This window comes from Oreochromis aureus, linkage group 11, assembly GCF_013358895.1.
Source record: "Oreochromis aureus strain Israel breed Guangdong linkage group 11, ZZ_aureus, whole genome shotgun sequence".
In the NCBI taxonomy this organism is placed as follows: domain Eukaryota; kingdom Metazoa; phylum Chordata; class Actinopteri; order Cichliformes; family Cichlidae; genus Oreochromis; species Oreochromis aureus.
Window position 1 is genome coordinate 35,237,656 of NC_052952.1, and position 18,368 is coordinate 35,256,023.

At 39.8% G+C, this 18,368-nt stretch overlaps 1 protein-coding gene across 1 annotated transcript; it reads left to right on the forward strand.

Moving 5' to 3' along the window:
• Window positions 1-468: 468 nt before the first annotated feature.
• Window positions 469-15,478, forward strand: rab25b (RAB25, member RAS oncogene family b). Its single transcript, XM_031748625.2, has 6 exons — window positions 469-574; window positions 666-768; window positions 7,714-7,909; window positions 12,293-12,486; window positions 13,383-13,463; window positions 14,839-15,478. Exons 2-6 carry the CDS (start codon window positions 732-734, stop codon window positions 14,952-14,954), a joined length of 624 nt encoding a protein of 207 aa, XP_031604485.1. The 5' UTR covers window positions 469-574; window positions 666-731; the 3' UTR covers window positions 14,955-15,478.
• The last annotated feature ends 2,890 nt before the right edge of the window (window positions 15,479-18,368 follow it).

The window sequence follows — 18,368 nt, forward strand, 5'->3', positions numbered from 1 at the left end:
TACCAGACTTCTCATTATCTACAAGCAGCTGTGCATTAATTTGTCCTCTCGGAAACCCATTTGTGATGAAAAGTGAAAGCTAAAACTGAGCTAAACCTTTTACACTGATTTTAGAAAGTCGATTTTAACTTAAAGAAAGTCTCTTTGTTGTCTGCACTGTGGTTTGGGGGGGAAAGTGTGACATTCAGCCCAAAAGGGTGGAATTTCTGCATATTTGGTCTGTTAATGTCCAGGAGCTTGACCGGACAGGATGTGCAGTGACAGGTGTGGTGATGCAGGGTAAGGTTTTTTGAAGGAGCATGTGAGCTCTGTTTCAGGGCAGTTTCGCTTCCTGGAGCCGTCTCCTCCACCAGGAGGCGTTTGAGAGTCCGCCTCAGCTGTACCTGCCACTGGCCCCACCTGTCCAACCTGCCGTGCAGTGACTCCATTATTTGGACACACCTCCACTGCTGCTCTGCCTTTCCCTGACTCAGACCCCGCCTGCTGCAGGAGAACGACCTGGATACGCTCCACATGTCCTGTTTAAACAAGTCAGCTTTCTCTTAACTCACACGGGAGGGGAAGGCTAGTGAAGGTCAGGAAAGCTGTTGACTGCCACTCGTGTTAAAACCTTTTTTGCTGGCAGTTTCTTGCCTGAAGTCAAACTGATTTTGGTCTCTGCTCAGTGTCATCTTACATCCTGTGATCAGACTGCTGTAAACTGGGAGGCAGCAACACTGAATGGACAAAACATGGGGTCAGATGAGGCTTACAACTTTGTCTTTAAGGGTGAGTACAAATCCTTGTGCATGCTTTAGTCAATCATAGGCATATTCCCAAAGAGTTAGAAAGGTATCGCACAGTAATGTCCAATCGGACTTTAATTATACTTCCTTGTTTATGATTAACTTGGTAGTTTCCAGGAACAGGAGCAGAGGAGTATGCATGATTGTGTGTCAACAGAATGCAACAGATCAGTAATAAACAGTACACAGTGATGCGCGACAGTGTGCATGTACAGTACGTCTCTGGATGTAAGCAGCTCAGTCAGCTGTTTGAAATATTTGATCCAGGTGAAATACAACAAAGCCGAGCAGTACTGCAGTGATATCATCCTTTCAGCATATTGTTTCTGCAAGCGGACATGCATAATAGGGGCCATTGTTCAAATCAGGATGTGAACTTTCATTCCTGCTTGTCAAAATACAGTGTCAACAAGAACCAGTCTGCAGATGTCACGTTAGTAAACCTTCACTATGTTCTGTTATTAAAAAACATCACCTGCTTCAGCTTTGATAGCGTGTTTTATTAATTTTATTTAGAATTCAGTCTACACAACAGAGGACGTATTTGCTCTATACTGCTTTTCCACTCGAATGCGAAGTCAGTTCCCACTTGGTGGCATTTAAGGACCAGCACATGTTTCAACCGAGTGGACACAACCAGGGCAATAATAATAATATTAATAATAATGAAGACAACTAACAGCCTGGCAGTGACCAAAGCGTTAATGTAGAAGCTTGAAAAAGCAGAATGCAAAACCAGTGGGTGACCTCACCGTGCCTGTAGACATCTTTTATATACAGTCTATAGATTCACATTTACATTCAAAATTTACATTCAGGAAGTCGGGGCTGTTGCTATGGGCAGTGAATTTTTTTTTTTTTTTTTGCTTAAGTCATTTCCATACACACTGACTTCATTTATTCCAACTTTGGTACCGTCTTCTTTCACAGACTCCCAGTTAATGGAAAAACTAATATCCTGCTGCTTAAGGTACTGGATTTCTCTTAATGAGCTCTTAATTAGAGGTGTTGTTAATGATGTTAATTCCGAGCTCCCCATCTTTATTCTTGGAATTAAAGTAGCTTTGCATGATTCATGCTTGGGCCTTGAGTCAGCCCCTCAGTTTTAGCTTCCCTCTCATTAAGAATGTATTAATTTTTTTCTGAACGTCTTCCCCTCTCGGAGAAGGGTGGAACAGCACAGTGGGTCTCCTGCATCCACAGCCAGAGAGAGCAACCCACTCTCTGTGACATCATATCCAAGAAAAGAAAAAAAAAAACAGTCTGAAATGTACCATCATGCTAGTGTAAGTTTCCTCTTTCATATAAATGTGAGAGTCCGCTGGAGTTCAAACGCTGTAGCGAGTGAACATGAAGCCCTGCAGACGCCCATGCTCTGCCCATGCTCCGCCCATGCTCCTGACAGTTTTTTGTGGCCAGATGGACGAGACTGCAGAACACTACAGTGCACCATATACTTCACCTCGTACTTCAGTGTAATAGGCAGGACAAGTCATAATAGCAAGCTTTTTATTTATTAAGATGCTACAGCAACTATTCATCCTCCACACACTGACCCCCTGCCTCAGGTCTACATTTGCCTCCAAAGGCACTGGGATCACACACAGACTCACCCAGCAAATTTTATTATTATGGATTATAGAGCATTATGGTGTATGTCCTAACACTCTGCGTCCATATTCCCAGATAAAATCAGAACGACCGAAATAGAATCTTAAAAATGATGACACAGCTTTGCCATAAAAACTCTCAGTTTGGATAATAAAGGCTTTAATCTTTAAACACTTCAGAGGACAAAGGGGGCTTTGCACAACTGCATCAATCAATAAACATTTATTTTAACCAAAGCATGCAGGCGTGTGTTGGCTACTCCTTCCACAGTGTTTTCACAGCAGACATTTTAATTTATCAGTGCACAGCCACAAGTGAATTCATCACATTAATGACTCCTGTCTTCTGCTTAAGGAAAGTCCCAGCACTGAGAATGCTGGCTCACTGGACCAGTTTACTGAAACACTTAATGAAGCTGGGGTCATTGTTAGTGTAGTGAAATCCATACCTGTGCTTTTCCTGCTTTGACAAGACAAATAATCTGTTGTGAAAAAGGCCTGCAGGCAATGAGATGCAAATAGTAACTCTCACAAAGGGGTAGCGTGGTGGTTTGTGCTGCCGTCTGACTGCATCACTGTTCTGGGTTTGAACCTGCTAGTCTGTATTGAGACTTTTTCAGCTTCCCCAGATTTCTGCCAAAGGCCAAAGGCATGCTGGCCAGTTGGTTAATTGGCCTAAGGTGTTAGCAAACATGGGTGTATCTTCAAATATACACAGAGTATCATTATACCCTAAATAGTGCACTAAAAGTATCTAACTGTGCCTCATGAAACGTAGTGTGCAACCAGTGGTCACCATCCAGTCATTGTAAATGATCATGCATCATGCTGAAAGACAAATTACTGCATGCACGAGGAGCGAGAGTATTTGTGTTCATAAAAAGAGCTCTTACCAAAAGAAGGTTTTAAAAATCTTTTTTCCCTGGAAGTTTTGCTTCTCATGGACACTCGTTATTGCACCATTGATTTTCACATCAGAAATTTCAGGAACAGCCACAGTGAAGGGATGTTTCTCTGGCTGATAAATGTTAACAAACTTTCCAGGAAACCAAATCTACCAAACCAAAACTAGTAGCCTTTTTCAGCGTGTGTGCAGGCTTCCATCCATCCAATGATTCACTGATAGCTCAAAGAAACTAATCAGTGAAATCAGTTTGAGCAGATTTTTGGAAAAGGAAGTATTGTATTAGTGTTCCTGTCTCGTCGTTTTGCCTAAAACACTTTGCTGTATAAATTTAAGTAAAATTGGGTAATTAGATATTAAAATTAATTAACAGGCTTATGTACATACTAATATTGAGTCTTTAAAATGAATATGTTGGATGCCATTATGAACATTTAGTGTGGTTTTAGTATTGTGAAGCATAACTGTAATCTGAAGGCAGGGTTGAGAGGACATACACATTTGTCCCCCAATAAAATTATGAATTATGATTACAAAGGTGCAAAAGTAAATAAAACAATATACAAGAAAAGAACACTACATACATTATATACATGATATTTGGGTTACAGGAAGCATTGTGGGGGTGTGTACAAGGGCATCGTAATAAAATATAATAAATAATAAATAAGGGTGGAAGGACTATTACTGAATCAGAGTTATGCAATCGTTTTTTCTCTTTGTTTTTGCTAGTTTGCTGACTAATCTTAAGATAATGTTGCCTTCCTCCTTAGATGTAAAACCAGTTGAAATGTAAAGCATTTGTGACATATTTTGAAACTGCAGAGAGTTTTGAGCATGGACACAAATCTTGCAAAATCATATTTGAGTTATAAGGTCCAGGTGTTTATAAATGACAGCAGGTTCGGCTCTACGTGCATATTGAAGCAGGCTGCTGCTCAAACAAAATAAAACTGATATCAGACAGAAGCCTCAACTCTCACAGGACCAAAGAGTTAATCATACCCACATGTGTGCTAACTCAGGAGGGATAATATTAAATAGAAAAGCTGAGAATAATTACATGAAATGGTACAGATGCCAGAGAACTTCATGCCTGATTTTTATTTTTCTTAAAGAAACAAACAAACGCACAAAAAGAAGCATTTCTACCATAAACATGTACAAATTCCAAATTGGTGAATAAAATTTCAGCAAAATGCCTTAAATGAAGTGATAGGGGACGACCAGCAGACCACAAGCTCCTCCCACTGCTGTAAATGAACCCTACATTCACCTCGTAAAGGTGTTTAGTTTCAACCTGCAGCAGCACTGTGTGCATTACAGCAGCTACATTTCCAGGCCTGAAGGTCATGAAAGCAAAGTGAAGCAATCAAGTGAAAATTTAAGGTTTTGGTCTCCTCGGGATCAACAAACCAGACCGGCCACACGCTTGAAGGCCGCTTGTCCTGTGTTGCTATGGAAACATGGGGTATTGTTTGCATTAGAAGTTACTCAGTAGTCAAGGAGAAAAGGGGGGGAGCACAAGCAGCACACTTATCTTGGTGAACAATAACCTAAAATATTCTTCAGCAGGACCTCAGACTTCAGGTCAAACATATGCACGTGCTTACTTATTTGTCTTTTTAGATTTTATGGGACCCAGCAGGTGCTAAGGGGCGGAAAATAGCACTTTTTATGTCCTGTGGCTCACAGAGTTAAAAAAGAAAAAGAAAAAAAGAAAACAAATCATTTTCAAACCCTGAATGATGAGGAAACAGCAGTGTGGAGAAAACAGTCTCTCAGAATTTATTAGCTTTTCTGCAGCTTTCAATAAATCCAAAACAGCAGATGGAGTTTTGCTCAGTTGTTGTTGGGTTTTGTTGGAGTTCTTTTTCGCATTTTTGAAAGCTGTTGGCCATGTTAGACAAGGTTCAAAGTTCATTCGCAAGCCTTAGAAAAGAAGAAAAGTTAAGAAAACAGTCTCACTCGGCAGTTAAATTAGTAACTGCTCTGGCATTTTAAATCACACCAGCTTTTTCAGCAGATGGAGGTGGAAATTTACACATTGCATGACTGGGCAACCCTACACTGATGATGAAGAACAGTTACTAATAACTAGATCTTATGGTGAGATTGTTTTCTCAGCATTTAGCGTGGTAGTGGGGTATTGCTACAGCTCCAATAGCGTGTTCATGCAGTCAACAGTTTGCTGCTATCAAGGCGAAGATCAGTTTCAAAAACTGATCACGTCTTTACTTTAAATATCTTCAACCCTGCTGAGAGTCTGTCTCTGAAAAAGTAGTTTTCAGGATATGTATGTTTAAACTGGCAAACGCTGAATTTAGTCTTCTGATAAAAATCTTGAAGTACTTTAGAGTCCCAGTAACTGCACATATACACAAAATCTTACTCTTTTAATGTTTATCTTTCGTTATTTTGAGACATTCTGGAATTTAATGTTCTATGTAGTTGCAGGGGGAAATAAGCTGTTCACGTTTGTAATAGTTAGATTGATGAACGGGGGTGGGCAATTAATGTTTCCAACGGGCCATATGAGAGCCTGGGACTGCTGTGGAGGGCCGCACCACTAAGCTGAACTCAATTCTGCCCAAATTTATTACATTTAACTTGTATAAGCTTACTGGTATGGCCCTCCTGGGACAACAGTCCCAGTTTACTGCACACCCCTGTTTGCAAAGGCAAGACTTACCACTCAGCAGCTGTCTTTGTAGAGCTCCATGAAACTTATTTGGGCAGTAATTTTAAAACATTATTACAATGTAACTTTTACTTTAATATTCACTGGGACATCATAGACTCACTAGTCATATATGTAATAAATAAATAATACTTTTGTAGAATCATCTCATTCTTTGAGATGTGTACACCCAGACATCACGCATTTCTTTGTTGTGGACAGCTGGTCACTATAGCGGTCAGTCCAGGCTCTGGTTGCCCAGGTAAACCATCTCTGTCATTGGTAGGGTATTTAGTTCACCTCAAACTTAAGAAAAGTTTCACTAAGCCACTGAATAACTTCTTGCATTGATGTTTCTTCACAATGTGCATGGATAGAAATGGCTTGCCAGCTGACTCTATCCAAAAAATCTATTTACTACCACCTCTAACATTTCACTCATTTACCCCTTAGAACCCCTTTAGAAACTCTTTACAAAATGACATTTGATGCACTGAGTAGGTTTAGTTTTACGGGACAACATTGCTATTTGTTTGCCTCTTCGGTCTTTTTTACACTAATCTAGATAAAGATAAAATTACAGATAAAGTTAAAGATACAGAAAAACTAAATTTTTTCAGAGCCACAACCAAGCAGGCAGACAACAGGCTGAGATTAGAAACAAGATGGGGTTAACAAATATCAAAAACAGTATGTCATAATTAATGGCTTTGGAGATGTCATAACACCTTGGCTCACTGAATCTACAGCAGTTAGGTGTAACTTCAACTTATCCAGTTATTCACTGGTCTCATTTCTTCTGTTTTCTTTGTGTGGTCATACTTTTTTATCTTTGTCAATTAAGCCAAGCCCCTTTTTTCTCTCTGAGTCAGCTACTTAACAACTGAAACCCAAACATTAGTCACTGAAATGTGCACAGGGGGTGTCTGTGTTACTTCTCCTGTTTACTCAGTAGGTAGGTTGCTCTGGCAAAAATTAAAGGAAGTAGCAGCTGAACTCGTTCCACCTGATTTGGAATAACTTTGCAGATGGTTTTATTTCCAAAAACATTGGCTTGTTCGTGGAAAAGAGAAAAAAAGACCCCAAAGGCTTTCAGTTTTCCAGGAGGGAAACGTGTGTTTCACAGAATTTACAAATGAAGGAGAAAAAAAAAAAACAATCTGTAGCGCATTAAAAAAACATATATTTTATTTTTTTTTAAATATTAATCAGTCACACCAAGAACAGGGAACAGCCCAGAAAAAGTTTAAGATCTGTGTGCTGCACAGCTTCACTCAAAAATAAAAACACTGCTTAAAGCCAAAATTAGATAAAAACTGTGAAAGGAAAAAAAAAACTGTCACGCTTATTTACTGCTGTTAATAAATCAAAAAAGCAGCTGATGGTACAGCCAGCCTCTCGTCCAGTGTACACTGGGATATACTCAAACCCCACAAACTATAACTAAGCAGAGGCGTTTAACTCTGTTTGCCCTCTATCTGCATTCTTTCCTCTGCGTGCTTTAGCTCAAATAATTAACTCTTTCACCATGAAGTTATTTCCTGATTGTGCAATTAGCCCAATGTCAGACAGCAAACACTGTGGATTTATGGAGCAACTACAGAAGACACACCTAGGCATGTAAAGGATGAAGTGGATCTCAGGGGATTGGCTTTGTTAGTTTTGCAATGGCTGAGTACAGGCCTTCAAGAAAAAAATGAATGTCTAATTAAAATTGCTCTCTGTTTTTTGCAGTGGTTTTAATAGGAGAGTCTGGTGTAGGAAAGAGCAATTTGTTGTCCCGCTTCACCAAAAATGAATTTAACCATGACAGTCGCACAACCATCGGGGTGGAGTTCAGCACACGGACAGTGCAGCTCAACAACTTCACCATCAAAGCTCAGATCTGGGACACTGCTGGGCTGGAGCGATACCGGGCCATCACATCTGCGTGAGTATCAAGACCCAACACAGCTTTAAATATTGTACACAATATGAATGTAACACTTCCAAGCACCCTAAAAAGACAGAGTTCACCGTAAAATACAGTTTACATATATTTTATCTTGTTTGCAGCACTACATATATCTATACATATCTATATATAAAAAAAAACAAAAAAAAACACCCAGCACGCCCCTGCGGGCGGTTTATCCTTCAAGCTCGGGTCCTCTACCAGAGGCCTGGGAGCTTGAGGGTCCTGCACAGTATCTTAGCTGTTCCCAGGACTGCGCTCTTCTGGACAGAGATCTCCGATGTTGTTCCCGGGATCTGCTGGAGCCACTCGCCTAGCTTGGGAGTCACCGCACCTAGTGCTCCGATTACCACGGGGACCACCGTTACCTTCACCCTCCACATCCTCTCGAGCTCTTCTCTGAGCCCTTGGTATTTCTCCAGCTTCTCGTGTTCCTTCTTCCTGATATTGCTGTCATTCGGAACCGCTACATCGATCACTACAGCCGTCTTCTCCTGTTTGTCTACCACCACTATGTCCGGTTGGTTAGCCACCACCATTTTGTCCGTCTGTATCTGGAAGTCCCACAGGATCTTAGCTCGGTCATTCTCCACCACCCTTGGGGGCATCTCCCATTTTGACCTTGGGACTTCCAGGTTATACTCGGCACAGATGTTCCTGTACACTATGCCGGCCACTTGGTTATGGCGTTCCATGTATGCCTTGCCTGCTAGCATCTTGCACCCTGCTGTTATGTGCTGGATTGTCTCTGGGGCATCTTTACACAGCCTGCACCTGGGGTCTTGCCTGGTGTGGTAGACTCCAGCCTCTATGGATCTTGTACTCAGAGCTTGTTCTTGTGCTGCCATGATTAGTGCCTCTGTGCTGTCTTTCAGTCCAGCTTTGTCCAGCCACTGGTAGGATTTCTGGATATCAGCCACCTCCTCTATCTGCCGGTGGTACATACCGTGTAGGGGCCTGTCCTTCCATGATGGTTCCTCGCCTTCCTCCTCTTTCTTGGGTTTCTGCTGCCTGAGGTATTCACTGAGCACGCTGTCAGTTGGGGCCATCTTCGTGATGTATTCGTGGATGTTTCTTGTCTCATCCTGGACTGTGGTGCTGACACTCACCAGTCCCCGGCCCCCTTCCTTCCGCTTAGCGTACAGCCTCAGGGTGCTGGACTTGGGGTGAAACCCTCCATCCATGGTCAGGAGCTTTCTTGTCTTTATGTCAGTGGCTTCTATCTCCTCCTTTGGCCAGCCTATTACCCCAGCAGGGTACCTGATCACGGGCAGGGCGTAGGTGTTGATGGCCCGGATCTTGTTCTTACCGTTCAGCTGACTCCTCAGGACTTGCCTGACCCGCTGCAGGTACTTGGTGGTTGCAGCTTTCCTAGCGGCCTCTTCATGGTTCCCATTCGCTTGCGGGATCCCCAGGTACTTGTAACTGTCCTCTATGTCTGCAATGTTGCCTTCTGGTAGTTCAATCCCCTCAGTTCTGACTACCTTCCCTCTTTTTGTTACCATCCGACTACATTTCTCCAGTCCGAACGACATTCCAATGTCATTGCTGTATAGCCTGGTAGTGTGTATCAGTGAATCGATGTCTCGTTCACTCTTGGCATACAGCTTGATGTCATCCATGTACAGGAGGTGGCTGACAACTGCTCCGTTCCGTAGTCGGTATCCGTAGCCAGTCTTGTTAATGATCTCACTGAGGGGGTTCAGGCCTATGCAGAACAGCAGTGGGGACAGAGCATCTCCTTGGTAGATCCCGCACTTGATGGTGACTTGTGCTATGAGCTTGGGATTGGCCTCTAGTGTTGTACGCCACATCCCCATTGAGTTCCCCATGTATATATGTGTATATATGTATATATATATATATATATATATATATATATATATATATATATATATATATATATATATATATATATATATATATATATATATATATAGTATATATAGTATATATACATATATATATATATATATATATATATATATATATATATATATATATATATATATATATATATATATATATATATATATATATATATATATATATATATATATATATATATATATATTTAATACTAAAATCCCACTAATAAATGTTGATTATTACAGAAAGTTCTGGTAGCTCACTGCCCATGCACATGCATAATAGGGGTTATTGTTCAAATTAGGATGTGAACTTTCATTCCTGCTTATCAAAATACAATGTCAACAAGAACCAGTCTGCAGATGTCATGTTAGTAAACCTTCACTGTGAACAAGTTATGTTCTGTTATTTGTTAATTGACAGAAAATGTCCTTTTTTAAACTGTGGACTTGTAAAACAAATTATACATTTCTATAGTAGATAGTGAAAAGCACTTTCTTTAATTGTTTCTCTATTACTTTGGTGTAGCCTAAATGGCTACAAGGGAGATCTTTATCCGTAGGAAAATCTGCACAATTTATGAACATACAGTTTATTTTTGCAAAGTCATCCGGTGTGCCGGTTTGAAGTCTGTGCCAGGCTATCTCTGACCTCCTGGCTTCATGTTTGCTTTACGTCATTTTCATAATTGTTTCCCATCTTTGGAGATATCAGTTGTGGAGACTCCTGTTGTTTTTCTTTACTTAAAATTGATGGGAAAAAAATGTCACTTTCATTGTGTTGTTCAAATTGGAAAAAATTACATTTGGAAAATTTGGCAGGAATGTCTCTTTTCAAAAATCATAACCAAGTTACTCAAAAAAACACAAATCCTTGATGTGATCACATTCCTGTAGGAACTACTTACTACTAAACTACACACACCAACTGTGTCCTTGTGCAGGAGGAGGCGTGACAACAGTCCTGTGCTTGTGACAACAGGACACAAAGGCAACTCCCTCAGATGAGCTGTATTGACAGCTTGCTTCCCACTTGACCAGCGTAGTTGGGCTGAAACAGCTAAATTCACTAATGAATAGCGCTACAGTCCAGGGGAAAAATCATTACATTCTTTTTCCAGAACATCACATAATGCCTTTTTGTCAGGTGTCACCACAGTGTCACCATTATGCACAAGGTGTCTGTCAACATCAGTGTTGTCATACAACAGTCCCATTTTATAGCCCTACAAAGTCCACATTAGAAGGTTAGCTGTAACCTACAGTCATGTTTTATCTCATCTTCTTGCATGACCCAATTTTATCTAAGTCAGTGTATCAGTCCATATGGGATAGGGGAAACTAGAGACTCCAGTTTTCATAGGTCAGGGCAGGTTGCCATTCTATCTGAAGACTAACACATGCAGAAAACTGCTGGAATCAGTGTTTGTTAAAATCAACAATCAGTATGTGCAACTCTTGTCTTAAAAAAAGTTTATTAATCTAAACTGGTGGGAATAAGATAATGGTTCACATTGCAATCTTCTTTTGTCACTAATACGTGTTTTTCATTAAGAATGCATCTTAAAAATATGTGACTTTTATGCACACCTATAAACCAACACACACAATCCTTTCGCAGTCCACATGCTTGTTTTCCTGCTGCTTACTTGTTGAGCAAACCTGTATGTCGACATCTTAAGGCGGTGCTGTTATCAGCCAAAACACCCACAAGGACAGGTGCTGATCCTCGGTTACCTCCCGCATTACCTGAAAAACCACAAGCACATTCTTGTCTCCATTCTCTTTCCAACTGGCACATTGAAAATCCACTTGTTAGGACAGTGATGTTTGAACACTCAGCCCTCAGTGCTTCTCTCTTCCAACTGATTCAGTTTTTTTTTTCTTCCCTAATTAAACTAGGAGGATTAAGAGTGTGGAAAAGGGTTTTAAAACAATAGAACCATGTCCGTTTTATTTTTAAGACACGGGGAAATCTGAGGATATGCTACACCACTGGATTAGCTCTTTTCTGACAGCGTGGCTTTTTGAGTAATTACTTGCCAACTTATTCCAGTATGCAAATTCTCACTCCCATGGAATTTCCCATTTGTGCTGTAACAAGCAGCTAAAACCTATTAAAGTGGAATTAATTATGCTGCTGGAAGAGGGGAGCAGAATTGTAATTGTCGGGGAAGTATTGACTGGTTCGTAACTTCAGATCAATCAGTAGTCATTAATTAATTTTTTTCAATGGACGTCGGCAGGAGCTGCCTATTATGCTTCCATACTGGCGACAGCTGAAGCTAATACCATAAGCACTTGAGTACATATGTCCATCTACTCCCTCCTCATGAACACGATGTCACTCTTGAGGAATTCATGATGGAGTACTGATGATTTTTAGTCTGATTTTTTTTTAATCACTTTATATTTATCGCCGTCATTTAGCTGTTTAGTTCAAGCATAAAGATTTCTGTGTGTAACTGTAAAGGTTGCCTCATCCTAACAGGTATTACAGAGGTGCTGTTGGAGCCCTGCTGGTCTATGACATCACCAAACACCTCACCTACGAGAGTGTGGAGCGCTGGCTAAAGGAGCTTTATGAACATGCTGACCCCCACATTGTGGTAATGCTCATAGGCAACAAGAGTGACCTGGAGTCAGAGAGATCAGTGCCCACTGAGGAGGCCAAAGACTTTGCAGGTACAAAGTCAACAAGTGCTTAACCTAGAAATTAGTGCATGTGTTCTGTTCTCTTTACCGGTTAATGAGAATTTTTTGTGTTGCCCCAACAAAACTGAAAACACAACATTTCACTTGAGAGAAAAGGTACAGAAAGGATTTCTGTGATTGCACAGAACCTGTCAGCTGTATGTTTGATGTCATTTCCTGTTTTTAACAACAACTAAAAGCAAAAATATGGTTTTAAACTGAGTTTGAAAGAAGAGGAGATTGAGATTTTAAAGAAGAACATGTTGATACAGTGTGAAATTCTACATGTTTCCGACATATAATAATGATCAAATGCAGCTTCAAACCCCAAGTATGTCAAAGAATTATAAAGACTGAGAAACTGAGCAAGCGAGAGAGTTTGTGCAGGAAATTATTATGGAGGCGATGCTTTTCCCTTACTGGTCTGGTAGCTGAGGAACGTCTGCACAGCTGACCAAATAATCAAAAAATCTCCTGGCTGACTTGGTTTTTGTTCAGTCATGTTACTCAGAAATGTTGCGCCTGCATTTCATTTCCAAAGCAAAACATCTTTGATGTTTTTCAAATGTTATCAACTTTTGTGAAAAATGATTATGTTTTCACTTTTGTGCTTGCTTTATTCGCACCCACGACTGCTGCAGAATTTAATTTCTGATAATTATGGAGACTATTACTGTGTCTATGAAATCAAGTCAAATTCTTGTTCAATTATTCTTTGTGGCTCTAATTTCCTATTGGTTGATTAAAGCTACAGTATGCAATGTTTTTATAGAGCGCATTTCGAACACCCCAATGTTAAAACTAGAGACATAATTTGATAAAAGTGAAAAATAAAATAAGCACAGATGTGAATTTAATCATGACCATTTGTATCATTAATAATACAGAGAAGAAAGGCCTTTTATTCCTGGAAACCTCAGCCTTGGATTCTACAAATGTAGAAGCAGCATTTACCACTGTCTTAGCAGGTAATATATACATATACATATATATATATATATATATATATTTACACATGCTTCATGTTTTTCTACTTTCCTGATATAAATGAATACTATTTCTCATCCTTTCAAAAAAAAATGTGCATTTTGTGAATATTTACTATAAATTATGTATCTGTTACCCTTACTCTTACCAGTTTTTCTACTCCTATGGTCAGTTCCTCTTTCTAATATAGAATATGTTCCAGAAACAGCAGGAAATCCAGTGATATCTATTTATATCATGCTTTTCACAGACAAATGTTTTACAGAAGACAAACCCAAACAATAAAAATTAAATAAAGAAAAAGAAAAACAGGAAGGTAAGAGATCAAATAATCTAAAAGAATACATTAAATATAGAGTGAAAAGGATGAAAATGATCCCAATTAGAAGAAAAAGGACACAGTAAACAAAAGCCAGTGAAGAACAATGATAGCATTAAACGACAAAAGTGTAAATATAAGCAGAACTGACAAAACTTCACCTTTACTGCTTTTATAGGAATTAAGAGGTTGTTGCTACTCAAATGCACTTCAGCTGTCAGCTATCAGCTGATCATCAGCGAGTGTGACCACCTGTCTAAAAGGCTCGCAGGCCTGGAGCATTCAGGTGCCATGGAGGAAAGACATTTTGGAGAAGCAACTCCTGAGAAGGGTTATAAACCCATTTACAAACAATTTAAAGTCCATCATTGTGCAGTGAGAAAGATTATTCACCATTTGAAATAATTCAAGACCAGATATTCCAGGAGGAGATGTCCCATCAAATTCACCCCAAGATCAGACCATGCAATACTAAAAGAAACCACAAAAGACTAAAAGCTACCTCTGAGGCTCTACGGGGCTCTGTTAGCATGTTAAAGGTTAGAACAAGAGTTGACAAGTGTGTCTTGTTTGGAACAGTAATCAAAAGAAAGCCTCTTCTCTTGCATCTGAACAAACCACACATTTTCTGGACAAATGTGCTTTGGATGGAGATGGAGATGTTTGGCTATGTTTGGTGCAAATCAAACCCAATATATCAGCACAAACACCTCCGACCAACTGTCAAGCACAGTGGTGGAGCCACATTTTTGAAAGGTTTGAGCGCTGATTATTACATAGCATAGAAATTCATTGTGGACGTGCCAATTATCGGTAAATTTCTAATCATAGCCTCCTATGGAACTATGATTGAAACTTTAGGTCTACTGGAATCACTAGAAGTACTACTAGAAGTACTGGTTTGGTGCTTTTTTTTCAATTACTTTTGTGCAGCCCAGAACCATGGTATTACTGGTGTATGTGTTTTATTTTGTTAACAACATTTCTACTTTTTCATTCCTTCTGTGCCATCATATTTATCAATTTCATGCCATTAGAGATTCACAAGAAGGTAAGCAGTAAGGAAGTGGTCCGAGGCCCCATGAGTGCAGTTACCCTGAACAGCCCAAAAGCAGAAGACACAGAGAAGAAGCCCTGCTGCAAGAACATTTGACCCCACCATCCTTCAGGACTCGGGCCTCACGGTGGGGGACTCCTCCTTGTGCCCCGAGCCGGAATTTGATGGAGGCAACCTCAGGCACCAGTATAAAAGCTTCTGGCTTGAATGCTGCAACTTTGAATTGACTGATTTAAGAGTGGTACAGCCGGCATGGTGGTAAGATGCATTCAAACAACAGTTGAAAATGTGAACAGATGGAGCTGGAAACCACCAGCAGTCTTTTAAGTTTCTTATTCACTACTGAACAAAGGTCAAAGGTGAAACTAAACTGTGTTACCTATCAGATTATTTATAATCCATTCAGGGAATTGAAGACACATCATAGTGTGTATGATGTCTAAAATATGAGGATACATGTTTCAATGTTTTTTCTTATAATCAGCAGCTTGACTGGTGGAAATGTTTGTATTCATTGTGAGTGTTGCTGTCACTGCTGAGCGTGTGCTCCAGCTGATTATCTATGATGAGACTGATTACATATCTGTTAAGAAATAAATGGAGACAAATTACCCACTTTGTATTTTTGTGTCTGTCCCTTTGTGGGTATTGTGCACCCATCTTCTGATGTCTGCTTCCAGCAAGATAACCTGCCATGTCACAAAGCTCAAACCATCTCAAACTGGTTACGTGAACACTAAAGGAATTCACTGTACCCAAATACCTCACCAACTGTTTGATGTTATCATGTCAATATGGACCAAAATCTGAGAAATGTTTGCAGTACCTTGATGAATCTCTGCCACACCGAGGCAGTCCAAGCTAATACTCACAAGGTGCACCTAAAAATGTGTCCACTGACGCTCTAAGCTCTGGAAACGATCAGTGAGGAGTGGCTCTGAGGGCTTTATCGTATATTTAAATCAGCAAATAACAATAATTTACAGAAAGCACATTTACATTGTTTTCAGTATAATTTCAACTTCCAGCTAGAGACTGAGGTCATAAAATCTTCACAAAAATGTTGAACTAATAACCCAAGTGAGCAGTAGGCCCATTTTCTCATAAAGGTTTTCTAACCAGAGGAGTTGCCTCCTGCTGGCCATTAGACAAAATGCAGGTTTAAGGACCCTCCACATTGACTTCACTGTTTAAATGCTGAGCCACATCAGTTTTTTGTAAATGTTTGTAACATCTGTGGTTTTCCCTAATGGCTTCAGAAATTAAGGACTATATTGTGATTATCCAATTCAGCTTTGCCAGGGCAATGGAGCTTATTCCAACCAGGCATGAGTCAGGGTACATCCTGGACAGGTCACAAGTCCATTACAGAGGTAACACACAGAGGCAGACAATATTAACACCTACGGTCAATTTACCATCATCAGTTTACAGAATAGGCATGTCTTTGGGCTGTGGGAGAAAGCTGGACTAGCTGGAGAGAAGCCACATGGTCATGGGGAGAACATCAAAATAGAAAGGCCCAGGCCAGTCAGAGGATTTAAACACTTACCTTTTATTTATTATTGTAAAAAAAAAAGAAGAAGAAGAAATAAATAAAAAACTAAGGTGAATGTACCCACTGTGATGTCACCCACTAGTTGTGGACCTTGCATTTTAAAGCCTGATCTGATTGATTGATTAGCAATCTCCATCCATAAACTATAAGGGTGCGGTGCACAGACACAGATACCTGTCACAGCAGTCCATATCATTTGTTAGATAATTCCATTAAAATGCTCCAAATGACACCAAAAGCACAACCCTAGTGAAGAGGTCCATGTCGGTGATGCCACTTAGCAAGAAGACGCCTAGCAGACGGCTCGCAGATGCTGCTACAGCTTTGTCATCCAAACTGGACAGAGACATGTAAAAAAAATCAGCCACATTTGTTGTGAAGGAGTAAATTATCCACAGAGACCCCAACCTCCTTCTTGTACCGCTTTGTCAACAAGATTTTTAATGCTGTTTAAACAGGAATAACTCAGGACACTGTGGGGGCTGACCTGCTTTTGAACACGGAGGAACTGCAGTTTTTGGTCATTTTTTAAATCTAAAGGTTGCCACTCGCAAAAGTATTAGTAACGTTTATCATTTCCCAATAAAACAGTAGTTTTAAATCACAGAAGCACACTCCAGTAAAGTGAGATCATTCCTTGTAGTGAGCTCAGCTCTCTTGGAAACTCTTTGAGCTAGAGTATTAAAAACATTTGGCTGAAGTCTGTTTCCGATTCAGACTTGCTCATTGCTCCACATGAAGTGCTTAGCCGCACCAAGGGTCATAACCTCAGAGGAAATCTGTAATGAGGTCTGAAAATTTCATAAACTTCAATACATTTGAAGACACTAACTTGTGGAAAAAGTTCTGGGGGAAAAACTCAAATGAATTTTAGATGTACAGCAGCACGTCCGTCTAGCAGAGCCGGTCAGGGCAACCTTTTCAACCATGACATCGTCTTTCCTCTCGCTGGGTGCAGATAATTAACTGGCCCAATCAATGGTGGTCAGATGATGATGCATGGAAATTAAAAGGTGATTTCTTTCTAGATCAGCTGTTGTATGGGAAGGTAGGGGATTGCCTGATAAACAATGAGCTGAACGAGCAATGACTCTTTACACTGAGTATCAGCGGATCTGTGCTACTCATGTCTGGATTCATGACCACAATGTTGAAACAGTATAAATAAAAAACAATGCAGTGAAATCTTATCTGAACATATTGTTGATTAGTACACTGTGGAATTTCATAAGCTTTCTCAGTCTGAGTGTTTCATTCTTTAACTGGTGGTTAATGTGCTTAGGCTATGTGGCCTGTTTATTATTAACAAGTCTCTTTTGGCACTGAAGTTTATACAGAAAATAAATGTGGTGCAAATCTTTATATCTTACACACCCATGTTTCCACATTGTCTGCGAGAGGATTGAGCTGTGTTAGATTTTCATGCGAGTGACATTTCTGGGACTTTTGAGGGGTTTGATGGGCCATCATGAAATCAGGATATTTGATCAGAAATAGATTTAAAATGTGACTTTCAGTCTAATGAGTAGCCCATGCCCTAATATATAAGGAATTACATGAAAAAATTGAGTTAAAAATATTTTTATCTATTGAATAGCCATTTTTCAAAGTAGGAAAATAACGCATTTTTTAAAGAGCATAAAAACTTGAGAATAAGCAGAAAAGTCATGATTCTACTTAAATAGCCTAATTGCGTGAACATTTTAGCATTTAATTTGACTTATGTTTGCAGCATATCATGTTAATATTGCAGCTGGAGATTATTTTAGTTACTTTCTCTGTAGTTTTATCAATAATGATACCATATAAGGTATCTGTAGATTTGTATTTAACAAGTAAAGCTTTCAAATGAATTACACAGAGAACAAATTGCAATATTTGCAACCAAAAGGCAGGCCCTACCTGACAGGATCTCTGAAAGATTAGGCTTGATTATCTTCAATATATAAAAA